The 15,772-nt window shown below is 43.8% G+C and overlaps 1 protein-coding gene and 1 long non-coding RNA gene across 2 annotated transcripts; one reads left to right on the top strand and one right to left on the bottom strand.

Moving 5' to 3' along the window:
* Nucleotides 1-747: 747 nt before the first annotated feature.
* LOC121849792 lies at nt 748-2,418 on the bottom strand. Its single transcript, XR_006085353.1, has 2 exons — nt 2,358-2,418; nt 748-1,097 (listed from the first exon to the last, which is right to left on the bottom strand). It is a non-coding gene; the product is annotated as an uncharacterized LOC121849792 (long non-coding RNA).
* A 548-nt stretch (nt 2,419-2,966) lies between these two features.
* Nucleotides 2,967-14,968, top strand: gask1b (golgi associated kinase 1B; the record flags this gene model as incomplete). The annotated part of the gene is made up of 4 exons (XM_007899221.2): nt 2,967-3,138; nt 6,405-6,619; nt 9,515-9,741; nt 12,727-14,968. Coding segments are annotated over 4 exons (822 nt in total), but the record flags the coding sequence as incomplete, so codon positions are not given.
* Between the last annotated feature and the right edge of the window lie 804 nt (nt 14,969-15,772).

The following is a 15,772-nucleotide window of genomic DNA, read 5'->3' as shown; positions in this document are numbered from 1 at the left end:
TGAAGAGCTTCTGAATAATTGATCTGTTGAAAATAGAATACAGTACCAACATTAAACACAAATATTGTTTGAATTCAAAGTCTCTTTCTGTTATTTAGGAATTGTTTTCCTCCGCTGAAATGTAATTCCATTCCTCAGAGGGTCAGGTGTTAAGTAGCCCGAATATAAAATCAACAAAGTATGTTGTCAGTGCACTCCAGGCAACGTGCTGTGTTTGCACAATTCTCCACTCCTCGTGAAGGTGAAATACTGTATTAATCGTTTGTTTGTTTTAGGTCAACATTTGTTCTATCCATCAGTGGGGGAAAACATACCCTTGGATTCACTGCACAGTTTGCATAACGATTTTATTCCAGTAATCTACTCCAGAAGTGCATTATATAACAAAACAGCAGCTTCATTCTGCTGGCTCTACACTTCACTCTGAAACGTATCCTTTGTCAGACTGGATATTAATTTCATGGCCTGTTAATAAGTGTTAATTTTGTACAATTAATCGTCTGATCCCAGTGAACAAAGCTCGCATTCAGCCACTGGGGAGTTGAGCTGTTCTGGAAATGCTGCGAGCAATGGTGTGGTTTTTTTTTGCTCAGTGAAGGTCGCCTCATGTTGTCCAAGGCTTGTTGGGTTATCAGTGAATGACATGCAGTGTGCGAGGCCAGAGACAGGTCGTTTCTGGAATGAAACTCGCGGGTGCATAAGCAACAGGAACACAAATAAATAAAAAAAGAAGTGAAACTCTTCATCCACCTTTACCCACTTGGCTCAAAAGCAGTTGTTTTAATGTAAATGTAACACGATTCAGAGAGACACCAGGAGAGGGCGGTTGGTGCCACTACACCTTTTGAATGGCTGGACCACAATAATACACATCGCCAGATGTTTATTCTTTCCAGAAAACAAGAGGCAACAACTGATCGATTTTCAATGCACTCTCCTTCCAATGCAAAATTGAAACCGATCTCTTTTTTAATGTAATTGTACAAATTGCCGACCGAGTCCACGGGAATGAATGAGTTGGGACCAGGAATGTGTGAGATGAAGTCTTGATGAATTCAGTAGCCCCAACTCTCACGCATTTGGGGGTAGGTTTCAACCTGGTTGCAACGGGTAGAAAAGCAAATTGATCAGAAGGAAAGAGATGGTTTAATTTCCGATCACCGTAATTGTGGATTGACTTCAGGACACAACAGAAAGAATAGTCTTTCCCCCAAGTTTTCCCTTAAAAGTGCATAAATATTATATAGCATTGAACTCCCATCACCGTGCAATTTAAAACAACCATTTTCTCTGATCGATTTCTTTCTGCCCTCTCTGTGCGTCTCCCTTTCTCTCTCTCTCTCTCTTTTTGCAATTTTATTTATTGCACTTTTTTTAAAAAAATCTCTCTCTCTCTGGGTTTCTCTCTCTCTCTCTCACACACTCTGTCACTACAACGAGAGAGAGAGAGCGAGTTGTTTGCACAGTCGTTTCATTCATTCCTTTCCGATCGCTCCCGAGTGTAGCTGATCAACCCCAAAAGGAGGCACATCCCAACCTCTGCACAGACAGAGAGGGAGGGAGAGGGGAGAGAGGAGAGAGGAGGAGACGGGAGAAGGGAGGGAGGGGGGAGAGAAGAGGGAGGGGGAGAGGGAGAGGGGGAGAGAGGGAGAGGGGGAGAGAGCGGAGAGAAGGGAGGGAAGGGGAGACGGGAGGGAGGAGGGAGGGGGGAGAGAAGAGGGAAGGGAGAGGGGAGAGGGGGGAGAGGGGAGAAGGGGGGAGAGGGGAGAAGGGAGGGAGAGGGGAGAGGGGAGGGAGGGGGAGACGGGAGAGAGGAGGGAGAGAAGAGGGAGGGGGAGAGAGGAGAGGGGGGGAGAGAGGAGAGGGGGGGGAGAGAGGAGAGAGAGGAGGGGGGGGAGAGAGGAGAGAGAGGAGAGGGGGGAGAGAGGAAGGAGGGGGGGAGAGGGGGAGGCAGAGAGAGGAGGGAGGGAGGGAGGGGGAGAGGAGAGAGGAGAGAAGAGGGAGGGGGAGAGGGGAGAGAGAGGAGAGGGGGGGGAGAGAGGAGGAGAGTTCACATCCACATCTGCTTGTGAAGCCCTCCGGGACCCCCTCTGACCGTTTGCAGGGCCGAGGGGATGGGCGCGGGGTATCGGGAGGAGGAGGCGGCGGCGGCACCCACCCCGGGACCAGGGCAGACCTGGCCCTCCCGGTCCGGCCCGGCCCGAGCTGCCGGGGGGGGCGGCTTCCCGGCCGGGATGGCTCTGCCGGGACTGGGCGCCCGCGGCTTCTCCCCGCGCAGGGGAGCGCCCTGCGGCCGCCCGGTGGCCGGCGGGAGGCGGCTGCGGGGTTGGCTGGTGGCCGCCGGGCTGCTGGCGTACCTGTGCTGCGTCCTGCTGCAGGGCCGGGCGCTGGGGTCCCGGGGGGCGGGGGCGAGCCCGGAGCCCGCGGGGGGGAGGCCGGCCCCGGGGGAGCAGGAGGGCCCCCCTCCCGGCCGCAGCCCCGCCCTCCAGCCCAACGTGGTGTACATCACCCTGAGGTCCCGGCGCGGACAACCCGCCCGCCTCAGGGCCACCGTCAGACCGAAGGTCAGGAAGAAACGCGCTCCGCCCGACGGCGGCGGCGACGACGACGACGACGCCGCCTTTCCGCACCGTCTGCAGCCGCGTGAGCCCTCCCGGCACCCGGCGGCGGCGGCGGGGCGGGGGGGGGCCGGCGGCGGGGGGCAGCCCGGGCGGGGCCGGGGCGGGGCGGCCCGGGAGCGGCGGAGCGGCCTCAGGATGTACAGCCGGAGCGCCCCGCCCTGGCTCAGCCCCGCAGACATCGCCCACATGCGCCTCCTGGCCGAGTCCGGCATCGCCCGCGTCCGCACCGGGTCCCGACCGCAGCACCGGCCCCTGGCGCTGTTTGAAGGCGGCCCGGGAGCGGCCCGGGGCCGGGGAGGGGGAGCGGCCCGGGGCCGGGGAGGGGGAGCGGCCCGGGGCCGGGGAGGGGGAGCGGCCCGGGGCCCGGGAGGGGGAGGCGGGACGGCGGACCCCCAGCGCTGCGGACTGATCAGGACACCCGCCGACATCAGCGAAGTGTTCGCCTTCCACCTGGACCGCATCCTGGGGCTGAACCGCACTCTGCCCACAGTGGCCAGAACCATCGCCTTCATCAGAGGTCAGAGCCACTCACTCACTCACACTGACACTCACTCACACACACACTCTCACTCACTCACTCACACACTCACACTGACACTCACTCACACACACACTCTCACTCACTCACACACACACTCACTCACACATACACTAACACTCACTCACACACACACACATTGCTCCCCACCCGCCATCCCCCACATACACACACACTCACTCACACACACTCTCACACACTCACTCACACACCCCCCCCCCCACACACACACACTAACACTCATTGCTCCCCCCTCCCACAAACACACACACTCACACACACACTACTCTGCCCCCCCCCACACACACACACACACACTCACACCCCCCTACACACACACATGCTGTGTTTAATCAAACAGGTGGTTACACAGCGAATGTGGGCACTACCATCAAATGGAAGGACCGTTATTATACTTCTTAACACTGCTTCCACGCGCAAATCTGGCTTGCAGTGCAAATGCACAGTCACTACACTTCACAGTAATACTGTACCGAAGCGCTCCGGGTTTATGCCACGCCGTTTGAATGGCGCGATATAAATGCAAGTTGTTGTTGTTGTACTGTATATTCTGTGATGCCCTTTGATATGTCTCCACCTGACAAGGCGCTATGTCAAATGCAAAGATTATTAGTATTATTATCGTATGATATTCTGCGCTATTTTATTTATTGCACTTTTCGAAAAGAAGGTTGGTTTGGGAAGGTTTTCAATGATGCGATGATAATAATTTTTTAAAACTTTTTTTTAACACGATACTGAAGACAGAAATTTAACATTTAATTGAGGAATAAAAGGTATCATTAGAAGTTACAGGTGGAGTCCTGCAGCTCAGTGGTTAGAGCACTCGCTTTGCAAGCGAGAGACCTGAGTTCAATTCCCGGCAGAGGGTGAAACCTTGGGCAAGTTTCCTTACTCCACACACCTAATAATAATCCCTCCAAAAACCAAAAACAATAATAAATTGGTCATTTTCAATCTACGACTGTTTGTGGGACATTGCTGTGCGCAATTGGCTGCCGCGTTCGCCCACAAATATACAGTCAATTCACTTTACAGTGTGTTCTGTGAAGCGCTTTGGGACGTCCTCCCGACGTGAAAAGCGCTATATCAAATGCAAGGATTATTATTATTATTATTAAGTTTGCATTAGTGAGTTAAGTGGAAAGCCCCAGGAAGCTGTGGCTGTGGGCTTGGATGTAGGAGGGAAGCAATGGGTGGACAGACTTACTTTGTAAAACCTGCACTCAGATAATTCATTGGAATAGATTGTCATTTGGTGCAGTTAAGGTAAGCTGTCTGGAAGCAATCAAAAAATAAAATGTACATTTTTCATCATTCAACAGAAGAGAGGGGTGTAGAGTTTGTACCAAGTTAGGATGGGGGTAAAATAGTTCTATGATTCTCAAATTTGAAACAAAATGTTGGGTCTGTGTAACTTACTGACTTGTTTCTCCTTTTCTGCCCATTTTTTAAATTATTATGTTAAATAGGACAGTAATAAGAATTTTTAAGCAAACTCGGAATGAAGTTTGTAAGTTCACAGAAGAGATCCGGCCATTTGATCTCATTCTTCCAGAATACCCACCCTACTTTCTTTCAATTGGGCCATCGGTTCGTAATGAGTTCAGTGTTCTAACCTCACTATCCCCCTGGTAAAACATTTCAGCTTTTTAATGTTTGATAGTTATTTTGTTTGCTGGCCAGTTTCAGTCAAAGCATTTAACTTAAATTCATCCATATCCCAATTCACAATGAAGTCCTCAGGAGAACGTTCCCCTGTTTTGTTTGATAAGTAGGATGAAGAGGAAAAGAAAAAGCATCTTGAGGGTCTTGAGGCGTGCCTTGAAGGAGGCAAGGGAGGGAGAGATATTACACCTTATCATGTCGTTGAGGCATCTCAAAGCGCTTCACAGAATGTACTGTAAAGTGTAGCGATGATATGTTTTATGGGTGAAAGGTGGCCGCGAATTGCGCACAGCAGGTTGCAATATGTTTATAAAAGAAGCTCATTAGTTCTTTCCCCTCTCCCTCCCTTTGATCCCACTGGGTCCTCCCAACAATAGACCAATTAACCTTTTGGGCAAATATTTTGGTTCAGCACCAATCGCTTTGTTTGCACGTCAACATTTCGAAGGGCTTTTTGTTGCAGAGCAAAACTAAACCTCTGTCCTGTAGACAGGAAAGTATTCCAAAATAAACATGAAGTTGTTGATGTTACAAAGATTGAACAACCGCATTTAATTTGATGCAAACAAGGCTTAGCTGTTGTGATTTAAATCAGATTGTCGTTAACATAAGAAAACAGGAACAGAAGGGGTGAATTCGTACTGTATCACGCTAGCACTGGCAGTTCGCTTTTGGAACTACTTCTCAAGGAACGTGCTGTGAAATTAGTTGTAATTGTGTGATAACTATAACAACTACACAACAAAGTAATTATCCACTGCAGCTTTATCCTGCAATGTCCGGACTCGAAAGTGAAATTCTAACATTTAGCAGAAACACACAACTGCTTTGCCACCAAAGATAATCTATATTGGTAACTCTATTTGAAATTAGTGATAAAAATACAAATTTTAAAATATAGATCTTAACACACTGGTACACAGTAGTGTGAGAACAGCCTACACAGTTAGGGGTTAGTGATTCAAAAACAATATACTACTCATCTTGCATGTTACGCCTGACATAAGATCACTTGCTTGTTTGACACATTCTTGTTTTAAATAGCCTAAATCACTTAGAGCTGAATTACTCATAAACCAGTGCCTTTCAAAGCACTTTGTGTAATGCATTCAGAACAACCTCAGAGTAAGTACCCGCAGATGAAAACTGGAGTCAATGAATCTGAAACAGAGTCTTGAGAGATAGATCAATACAATGTTAAGAAAATAGTCGAAGTCTAGACTTAGATGGAATTTCTCTCTGCTGATGGTTTCTTAAGACAGCTCTATTTTGAGAAAACATAGGGTCTAATTTACAGCATTCCCTGATGGGATTCCTTAATAAGCAAATCTGTTAGAATCCCATTGACCCATGGGATCCCCATGCCAGAAGCAGTTTGCATGGTTTGATATGTCATCCGTCAGGTCACCAGAAGGAGTACCACGTCTCAGTTTAATTATCAAGAAGTCCCATGAAGAAATACAGCACAATAGATCCAATGGTGTGCCGAACCTGTGCTTGGTTTTGTACTTTGTACAGTATCAGAGAAACCTGATAACATTTCTTCTCTTTCAAAGGTGGCCTCCCCCGTCCTGTCGTTCTCTGGGATGCCTCCTTGCCGATGACTGATAATGTCACCCATTCTACGGTTAGGTTGAATTGGAAGTCTTACCAGGAATCACTGAAACAGAAGTGCTGGGTCCATGGTAAAGTTCCCAAATCAGATTGGAGTTGTTCAGAGATTCATCACCATGAATGGTGCAAGCTCGCACTCTTTGACTTCCTCCTGCAGGTAAGAACTGGCTTGAAAGGTTTTATGCATTTTGAAATTCACCCAATGTCAGTTATCCAATTAGAAGAAATTCCTGCTTGATAAAGAAACAAAAAGAAAAAACTGAGTGCTGGAAATTTGAGGTAAGAATGAAAAATGCTGGATACACACAGGGTGTCAAGCAGGTTCTGAAAGAAACAGATGGGTTAACCATTACTGAAATATTTCTGTTTCTTTTGGGTTTTTGATGTAATTGCTTTCTGATCTTCTTTCTTTTGCAATGCAATCGTGAACATTTAGATTTATTTGGTGAGCTTTTGCGTTCATCAAACTGTGTCAGGTTGACTCAGTCATTTCAAACTTCACTCAGTGAAATACTCTTTGCTCTGGGGCAGAAGATTGTGGGTTGAAATACTGTATCAGGATGTTTGAGTTCGCAGTCGAGGCTGACAGTGCAATGAGATGCATTGTTGGAGATACTGTCTTTCTTCTGAGACATTAAACGGAGTGCTATCTGCTTGTTGAGTATCAAGTTCAAAATCTCTAGACAATGCCAACAATTTACATTTACGTTATAAATTATATTCATCATTACATTTCATGTAGTGGATTTCATGTAGGGAGGGCATTTCAAAATGTTTGAAAATGAAAAGATTATATTTGGGGGAAAAAAGGTCATATTTAATGGTCAAATAGTACCATTAACAATCTTAATGTCCATTAAGACAAATGGAACCTAAGTTTAGCGTTTCATCTGAAAGACAGTACTTCTGTCTTCTAGTCTGCAAACTAAATTCCAAACACAGGGCTAAATCCACAACTTTACAATTCAGGCAAAGGACATGCGACCACAGAATCAAGCTGGCGTCCAGCACAAAAAAGAAAACAGGATATACATTTTACCGTGCATCGCTTAAAACAATTAAATTCATACATAATTCCTAACTTGCTTACGATGCAACAATTCATATCATAACATGTGATGCAATATTGTAGTAAAGTGATCTATTGCAGTTGAGAAACAATGGATGTTGCCTGTTCAGGGACATTCAAAGTGGAAAATCTGTTTAAAAAGTTTTATTGATAAATGCTTCCTGCCCCGCAAACATCCTCTCTCTTTTCCTCACATCCACCGGACATAAATCAAAGCTGTCCTCTTCTGAAAAGGACAACAGTATTCTCCATCCTTTCCAAAAAGTAAATCTGTCAAAGTGTAGAAAGTAAAGTGAAATGAAAATACAACAACAAATTGCATTTATATAACGCCTTTCACGTTGAGATGTAAACGTACCAAAATGGTGACTTTGCTTGGGAGTTATATTATTTATTCAGTTAAGTGGAGCTAACCAGATAGGTAAAAGATTATTTGGTGAATGAACATAAATTTAATTTGGATTCATTTAAAATATTTTTTTGGCTAAGCGTTTTATGATGTGGAACACGATTTCTGCATGTTACTACTAAAGCTCAAGTTTATTACATCATTTAAAAAGAAATGAGGTAGTCATGTGAAGAAGAATTTTTAAAAGAGCTTTGGGGGAAGAGCACAGCATAGGACAGATAGCTCCAGTGGGGAGAGAGCACGGACATGGAGATGATGGGCTAAATGGCCTCCTTGTGTTCCATAAATATTCGCTGATTTTCACATTAATGAAACGTGAAACAAACCATAGAAAGTCTGAAAATGTAGATTAAAACTATGTATCTGGATTACCCTGTGATATCTATTTGACAATCATTCCTCGCTGGATCACGTCTTCTAAAACTGGTAAGCTTCCCGGCCTGTGTAATCTTCTCAACGGTCTATGGTATATTAAGATCATGGGGTCATACAGGGGTAACCCTAACTTTACTGTACAATAATCCAAAACAAAATAAACCTCAAAGATACTTTACTGTACAATAATCCAAAACAAATATTTGAGGTTTCCAGTTGATTTGATGGTGGATTCAATTATAAGGGGACAGCTGGGACAGTGAAGAATTTATTAAATATATATCTGTAATGGCCAGTTATGATAATCCTTGCATTTGATACAGCCCCTTATCACAAATTTGAGATGTCTTAAACCGCTTCATAGTAAAGTGGATTGACTAAAGAGCATACCGCTACTGTAAAGTGGATTGACTAAAGAGAATACTATCACATCATGCTAATTGAGTTTAAAATCTTTAAACAGTTTGCCTTTTATTTTTGTGAATTCAGTACGAAGTTACACACTTGCATATATTCTAACATCAAGAGGAAAAATACAACATGTGATGTTCTAATTACCATCTGTGATAATTAGCACAAAACATTACCTATTTCCTCCTTCCCAATGTGTTAATATTCATCTATTATAGAAGTGTATGTTTTTTTTAGAAAGCTTGGGGTATCTGATTGCAGTTAGATGATCCACTGGTTGTCCTGTAAATCTCAAATCCCACCTCAGAACTGGTGAGATTCTTGCTCTGTTGAGCTTCTAAAGACCTTGTTACCAATGGCTAAGAGTTTTATTTTATTAAATTGCACAGTACCTGTCAGCATTAACTTTGAGTTGACATTCAAAGGTGAAGAGGCATCTCCTTACATAAATTTTATTTGAGCAGTAAGAGTGCCATAAAAGCTTGGCATGTCAGGATGATTTTTAGGAAAAAGTAGACTGGTAATAATTATGTTTAATATCTAGGTATTTGTGAGTCCAATGTAGATTATTGACATCTTCCTTATTGAGAATTATTTGACCAATGCCATATTGGCACATTTAAAATGAACACACCTATGTACCCATAGACCTGTAATACAGTTTTTGATTTTATCATCTCACTGTGATATATGTATAGTTTACATTAAAAACGTAAATTTGAGAAAAAANCAAGTATTTTTGCAATAGATAGCTAAAGTTAAAGGAAGTTTTTCTCTTGCCTTTTCAGATCTATAATCGCCTGGACAGAAACTGCTGTGGGTTCCGACCCCGCAAGGAAGATTTTTGCGTGCAAACTGGCTTGAAATTGAAATGTGACAATCAGGATAGCATTGACTTGGCTCATATTATTCAAAGAGCACAAGATCGAAGGCACTTAGTCTTCATAGACAATAAAGCCTACTTTGACAGAAGTGAAGACAATCTTAATTTTAAAGTATTAGAAGGAATAACTGAGTGAGTATAGAATTTGAAATGTAAAGTTAAAATGAAGGTGTCAGTTTGTAGCACTCTTATTTCTGAGTCACAAGGTTGTGGGCTCAAGCCCTGTGTCAGGACTTTGAGCTCAGAGTCCAGTGCAGTATTGGGAAATCGCTCCATTGTCAGAGGCGCTATCCTTCAGGATGTTAAACTGAGGTCCAATCTGCCTGTTCAGGTGGACGTTAAAGATCCCATGGCACAATTTGGAAGAGAAGCGTCCGGGCCAAGAATCCTCCAGATAAAATAGTTGTGGCTATGCTCATGGTGATGTTCAAATTGGCTTATGTGATTGGCTACAAATTCAAGGCCAATATATTCAACATTCAGTTTCCACCCGCAGCTCTGTTGACCAGGCAGAATCGTCAAGTGCTTTGGGATGTCCTCTGATGTGATGTGAACACATGTAAATCGTATTGGAAGCTTCAATGAGATAATAAGATGCTATATCACTAGTTTGTTCATTTCCACATTTGCCCTACTTTGCCTATTATTTTCAGATGGTTCAGAAGCCTATAGGACCGGGGGCACCCCCCTCACTCCCCCACTCCGAGTTAGAATTCAGATTGAAATGAGGACGAAAATAACAACAAGAAGTTGCGTTTATATAGCACCTTTCACATTGGGAGCACATCCCACAGCACTGGACAGTTGAGGGTTTGCATCCGAGCCGTGTGCAGTTGGATTTTGGCGGTGTGGGGGCCAAGGGGGATGTGGGAGGGGAAAGATGACTGAAGACATGGTCAAAGAGGAAGGTCTTGAGATGGATCTTGATGGAGGTAAAGGAAGGGGAGAGGTGAAGGGACTCCAGGATGGACTTTCAGGGAGTGGGTGCAGAAAAACTGAAGGCCCGAATGCCAATGTTGGGGGGGGCATAATGGGGACATGAAGCATGCTGCTGTCTGCCAAGCGGAGGGAACGGGTGGGTTGGTAGGGTTTAAGAACTTCACAGAAGTAGGGCAGGGCAAAACTGTGGAGGGCTTTGAGGATGAGGATCTTGAATTCAATGAGAAATAGAATGACGCTGTAATCAGAGGACGATGGCAGAATGAGATTTCAGGCAGAAAGAGATCAAATGGGTTCATCCTGACCCTCCCTTTTGAATTTTTAACCCTATTAATTACAATTGAATTTAAAACAAACTTTTAATCATAAATCTTTTGAGATTATCATATTCCTGGAGAGTTTTAATGTTATTTTGAGCCAACAAGACTGCCTATTCTTTACTAATGTTAAAAATTAACATTATGTCTGGTGGCTTCAGACAGATTTCAAGAATTCTGTCCATTGGGCCCTGGTGAGTGTTTCCATTTCAAGCAGCATTTTATGATTTATAAACCACATGTGACATTGGGAAATTAGGCTCAGCAGCTGAACAATCAAACTTATTACACTTCTGGAAACAGACAAGGCTCCATTGAACATACTGATAGGTTTAATGTTGGAATATGGTACAGAGGATCAATGGAAGCATGTAAGTGTTTTAATGAGCTTCATTCAACCATATTGCTTGCTGGAATGTTTATTGTGGCCATAATTATATTATATAAGGGAAACATTTTTTGATATTTGAAGCTTCTGTCATTTGAAGCTTACAAAACTTGAATTTCTTACTGAATTGCACTTTTTGATATACATTTGTGAATGTAACCAGATGGGATTGTATTGGAATAAGGAATGTTTTATACATCGCCTAAAAGGCAAGCATAGCTATAATCTATGTAGGTTTCCATGTGGAAAGAAGTTTGGAAAGCTGCTGAAAGAAAAAATAGAGAAGGAAGTTATTGAGAGCAATCATAGGTTCATGGAGGGGTGGGGTAGGGGGGGATTGGGGACAATGAGAGAGGGTGAAGAAGGGGGAATGTTCATTCACTCTTGGATCTGAATTAAAATTGTATTTATTACAATAATACTGTTTATGGATAAAAAAAGTCAGTCTGTGCCAAGAAATCTGTCCTTGTGGACCAGAAATGCTACATTTTGGAATGTGTTAGTCTGGATGTTAAAAATAAAATATCCCACAGAGTACCGCGAAATCAGCAGATTAGCAGATGAGCTACAAGTAACATACAACTCACAAGAAATGTGGATGGAGCTGACATTTATAGATTGTCCACAAAAGTTAAGATAAGCTCCAGCTACCAATAACCTTAATGGAACATGAAACTTGCTCAAAGCGTTGCTTTGGGAAAAGGGTGGAAACAGCAATGCAATGGCCAATGCAACTTGAAGCAGTATTTGAGCCCTGCTGGATGTGAGATACAGGAACCAGGGTTAACAATTGATCCAGGAACATAGTCCCTACAGATGCAGTTGCAGAAACCTTTTAGTAAATTGGATGTTATTTTTGCATAAACCATTTATTATCAGTGTTAAGAAAAGTATTAACCAATTTATGGACTTTGCTGGCACAAATTACTTTCACATTGTGACATATAAATAATAAATAAATAATCCTTGCATTTGATATCGTGTCTTACCAGGTTATTGAGACATCTCAAAACTTTTCACAAGATATATTATAGAGTGTAGTGACTGTGTATTTTGTGGGTGAAATGCAGCAGCCAGTGTCCCACAAACACATGGAGTGAGTGACAAATTTCATTTGGGGGTTTGCCAGGACATTGGGAGAAACTCTCTTCTCTTTTTGAATAGCGTCATCGGATTGTTAATATCCACTGAACAGGCAGACGGGATCTTCATTTAACATCTCATCTGAAGGACAGCACCTCCAACAATGCATGACATCCCCAGCATTGCATTGGAGTGTCACCTTAACTGTGTGATTCCAAGTCCCCATGTGGGGCTTGAACAACTTTCTGACTCAGAGGCGAGAGCGCTACCACATAACTACCACTGCACTAAACTGACACACATATTGAGTGTAGTGAGTAATTCCAGTATAGTTCTTCAAAAAGTTTGTAAAAGATAATATAATGGATTTTATCTTTGTTAATCTTATAGATTCCCAGAATCTGCAATATCGGTCCTGAAGAATGGACATCTCCGCGAGAGACTTCTTCAGTCTTTGTTTCTTGACGAGCTGTTTTGGGAAAGTCAGGGAGGCCGGAAAGGAATCGAAAAGCTGATTGACGTGATCGAAAGAAGAGCAACAATTTTTCTTACCTATATAAACGCACGTGGATTCAAGGTGCTACGTATGAACGAATGACTGTTTGCACTATTGATCAATATCCTTCTAAAGGACCAGTGGTTGACAAAATAAGCAAAATTGCTCAGATGCAAGATTAAACCACATGACTGATAGTTTTTAAAAAAATATTATCTTTATTACATAGGGAGGTGGAATTATTCTCTGCTGTCAGCAATTTTTTTTACTGATTCCAACTACACACAATCTCCTGATGTGAGAAGAATTCCTCCCAAAACTTATACAATCATATTTATTTTCATCAAAGCATATTTGCTCTTAATGTAGATGACTTGGGACAAGTAAAGAACAATAAGAAATGTAGGTTTATACAATGCCTTTTACGTTGGGAGGATGTCTCAAAATGCTGGACAGTCCAGTGTTTGCACCCGAGCTGGTTTTTGGAGCTCAAGCTGTAGGTGGGGGCTGAGGAGGCTGGTGGTGGGGGTAGGGGGGAAGGTGGCCAACAATGACATTGATGATCAGATGATATTTTTATTTCCTAGTAATTAAGTCGTTCTGCTGGCTTGGTCAGTCTTAACATGTCTCAGGTAAAAGATAATAGATCAACAAGTATAGCAGTATAGTGTTATGCTATTCTCCCAAATACCATCATGATACCTCACCTTTGTTCTGATGTGAGTTTACTAGTTCTTGACTGTGTGATAGCAGAGAAATACCACATTGCAAAGTGGCAGGTGGTCATGTCAGGGTCGTTTCCCAGTCACTCTTCCTGCCTTACTTCCCAACAGTGAACTAGAGCAGGAGCAACAATAAAAATAGTAACAGTACAACATCGTGCAACTTCATCTGACAATTACCTCCCTCCAAGCAAAAAGAGGAAGCAGAGGGTTATAAAACAACATGGGGGAGGAGAAGGAAACTTGTAAACTGTGATCTAATATGTTCCAATAACAGTGCGTGGGCATGATGAAAGCTACAAACTGTATCCAAGGATTTATATTCTGGATTCTCAGGGCACAACGGTTTTATCATTTTGTGCTTTCATATCTGGCCCTCCAGCAGCAGACAAACTTTCAGCTATTCTAACCCTGTTCTCTGGAACTCTATTCTGGAGACCCTCCAACTCACTCCTCCCTCCCCTGTTTTAAGACGCATCTCGAAACGTATTCCTTTGACTGCAGTTTCGGTTGGTCTTTCCCCTCATGACCTTCAGCTCCCCCCTGAAATGGGTGCCCATCCAGCAATGTGAATGCACTTTGGGATGTCCTCCTGACGTGAAAGACGCTATATAAATGTAAATTGTATTGTCTTCTATACCTGTTAATATACACCACTGTGCACTTCCACTAATAGCAAATACATAAATCATTGTGCAGCATTTCCCTCATCAAGTTTTGCGTCAGTCTGCTCCAAGTCAAAAGAATTTTTCAACATGATAAATATGAAAGCCGATTTCCCGCACATTGTTTTCCTTCCCAACTCGCTTGAAAATCAGGAAAAAGCTGTTATCTTAACTGAAGTCACCACTTGAGTGAAACTTGCTGGGAGTGGACTGAGCGGAAGGCTATGTCAAAGCCACTCACTCCCTGTTGCAGAAATGTAGAATGTGTGAACCGCATTCTTTCAGAGAAAAGCTCATAGTGTCTGGCTGTCGATGTGCAACATAATTATGTAATGATCAAAAGTTACACTTGAAGCAAGTTCAGTGTTTTTCAACCTGGTTTTCTGATCCACATTCTATTTTCCCTGGCTAAAAACATAGTAGTAATATGATTAATATGAGGTAGAGTGAGGGCGAGGATCAATATTACACCTGTTGTTAATATTAAGAACAAGTTATAAGATCACATTTTAACCAGATTTTCTGCCCTCCTGGTGATGATTATCACAGCATATATCACAGCCCCTCTCCTAGAAATTACAATGTGATTCAATGAACCAATGTTCATGCTTTCTCTTCCGCTAGAGTTGTCTACTCTAAGCCCCTTTCTCTGTGCTTTCGCTGTGCTGTTTTACATTTGTACTCTTCAAATGTTTTAGTTATGTGCCGTTCTTGCATCATGCAATAAACTCAAGGCTGATTGCACTTCCTTATACGTTAACTCATTCTTTATCAGGACCTCAAGACTGCAGAAGTGGACTTGTTTGACCCTCAATTATTCTTTCTACAGCACATCTGTACCATGACCCACTCTGCCTTCTCCCACCTCTGCAACATCGTCTCACATCGCAGGCCGCCAAAACCCTCATACATGCATTCATAACATCGAGGCTTGGCAATGCAAAGTCCTTATTGTCGGCCTCCCCAACTCTTCCCTCCAAAGGCTGCAAATCATCCAAAACTCTGCCGAGCGTGTCCTCTCCCACACCAGGCTCCGTGATTCTATCACCCCCATCCTCGCCCGACTCCCCTGGCTTCCCATCACACAGAGGATACAGTTCAAGATCCTGGTCCTCACCTTCAAAGCCATCCATGGCTTTGCTCCTCCCACTACCTTTGTGACCTTCTAACCCCCTACCATCCTGCCCACTCCCTCCGCTCAGCGGGCTCTGGCCTGCTTCAAGTCCCCTGCCTCGCTCACTCCACTATTGGCGATTCTGCCAATATTCTGCCACTCTGCCTCCAGGCTCTTGAATTCCATCCTGCAGTCCCTCCATCTCGCCCCCTCCCTTGCCTCCTTTAAGACCCATCTCAAGTCCCTCCTCTTCGACCGTGCTTTCGATCACCCTGCCCCCCCCCCGCCCTCCACCCTCCCCAAATCCCGACCCCCAGCTCGGGTCCGAAACGCTGACTGTCCAGGGTCTTGGGACGTTCTCCCGGTGTGAAAGGTGCTACACAAATGTAATTTTGTTGTGTTTGTTGTAGTTCCTCCTAAATTCTCTTATAGATCAGTC

This window comes from Callorhinchus milii, unplaced genomic scaffold (genome assembly GCF_018977255.1).
Source record: "Callorhinchus milii isolate IMCB2004 unplaced genomic scaffold, IMCB_Cmil_1.0 Scaffold1, whole genome shotgun sequence".
NCBI lineage: Eukaryota > Metazoa > Chordata > Chondrichthyes > Chimaeriformes > Callorhinchidae > Callorhinchus > Callorhinchus milii.
This window is presented reverse-complemented; position numbering and strand designations above follow the sequence as displayed.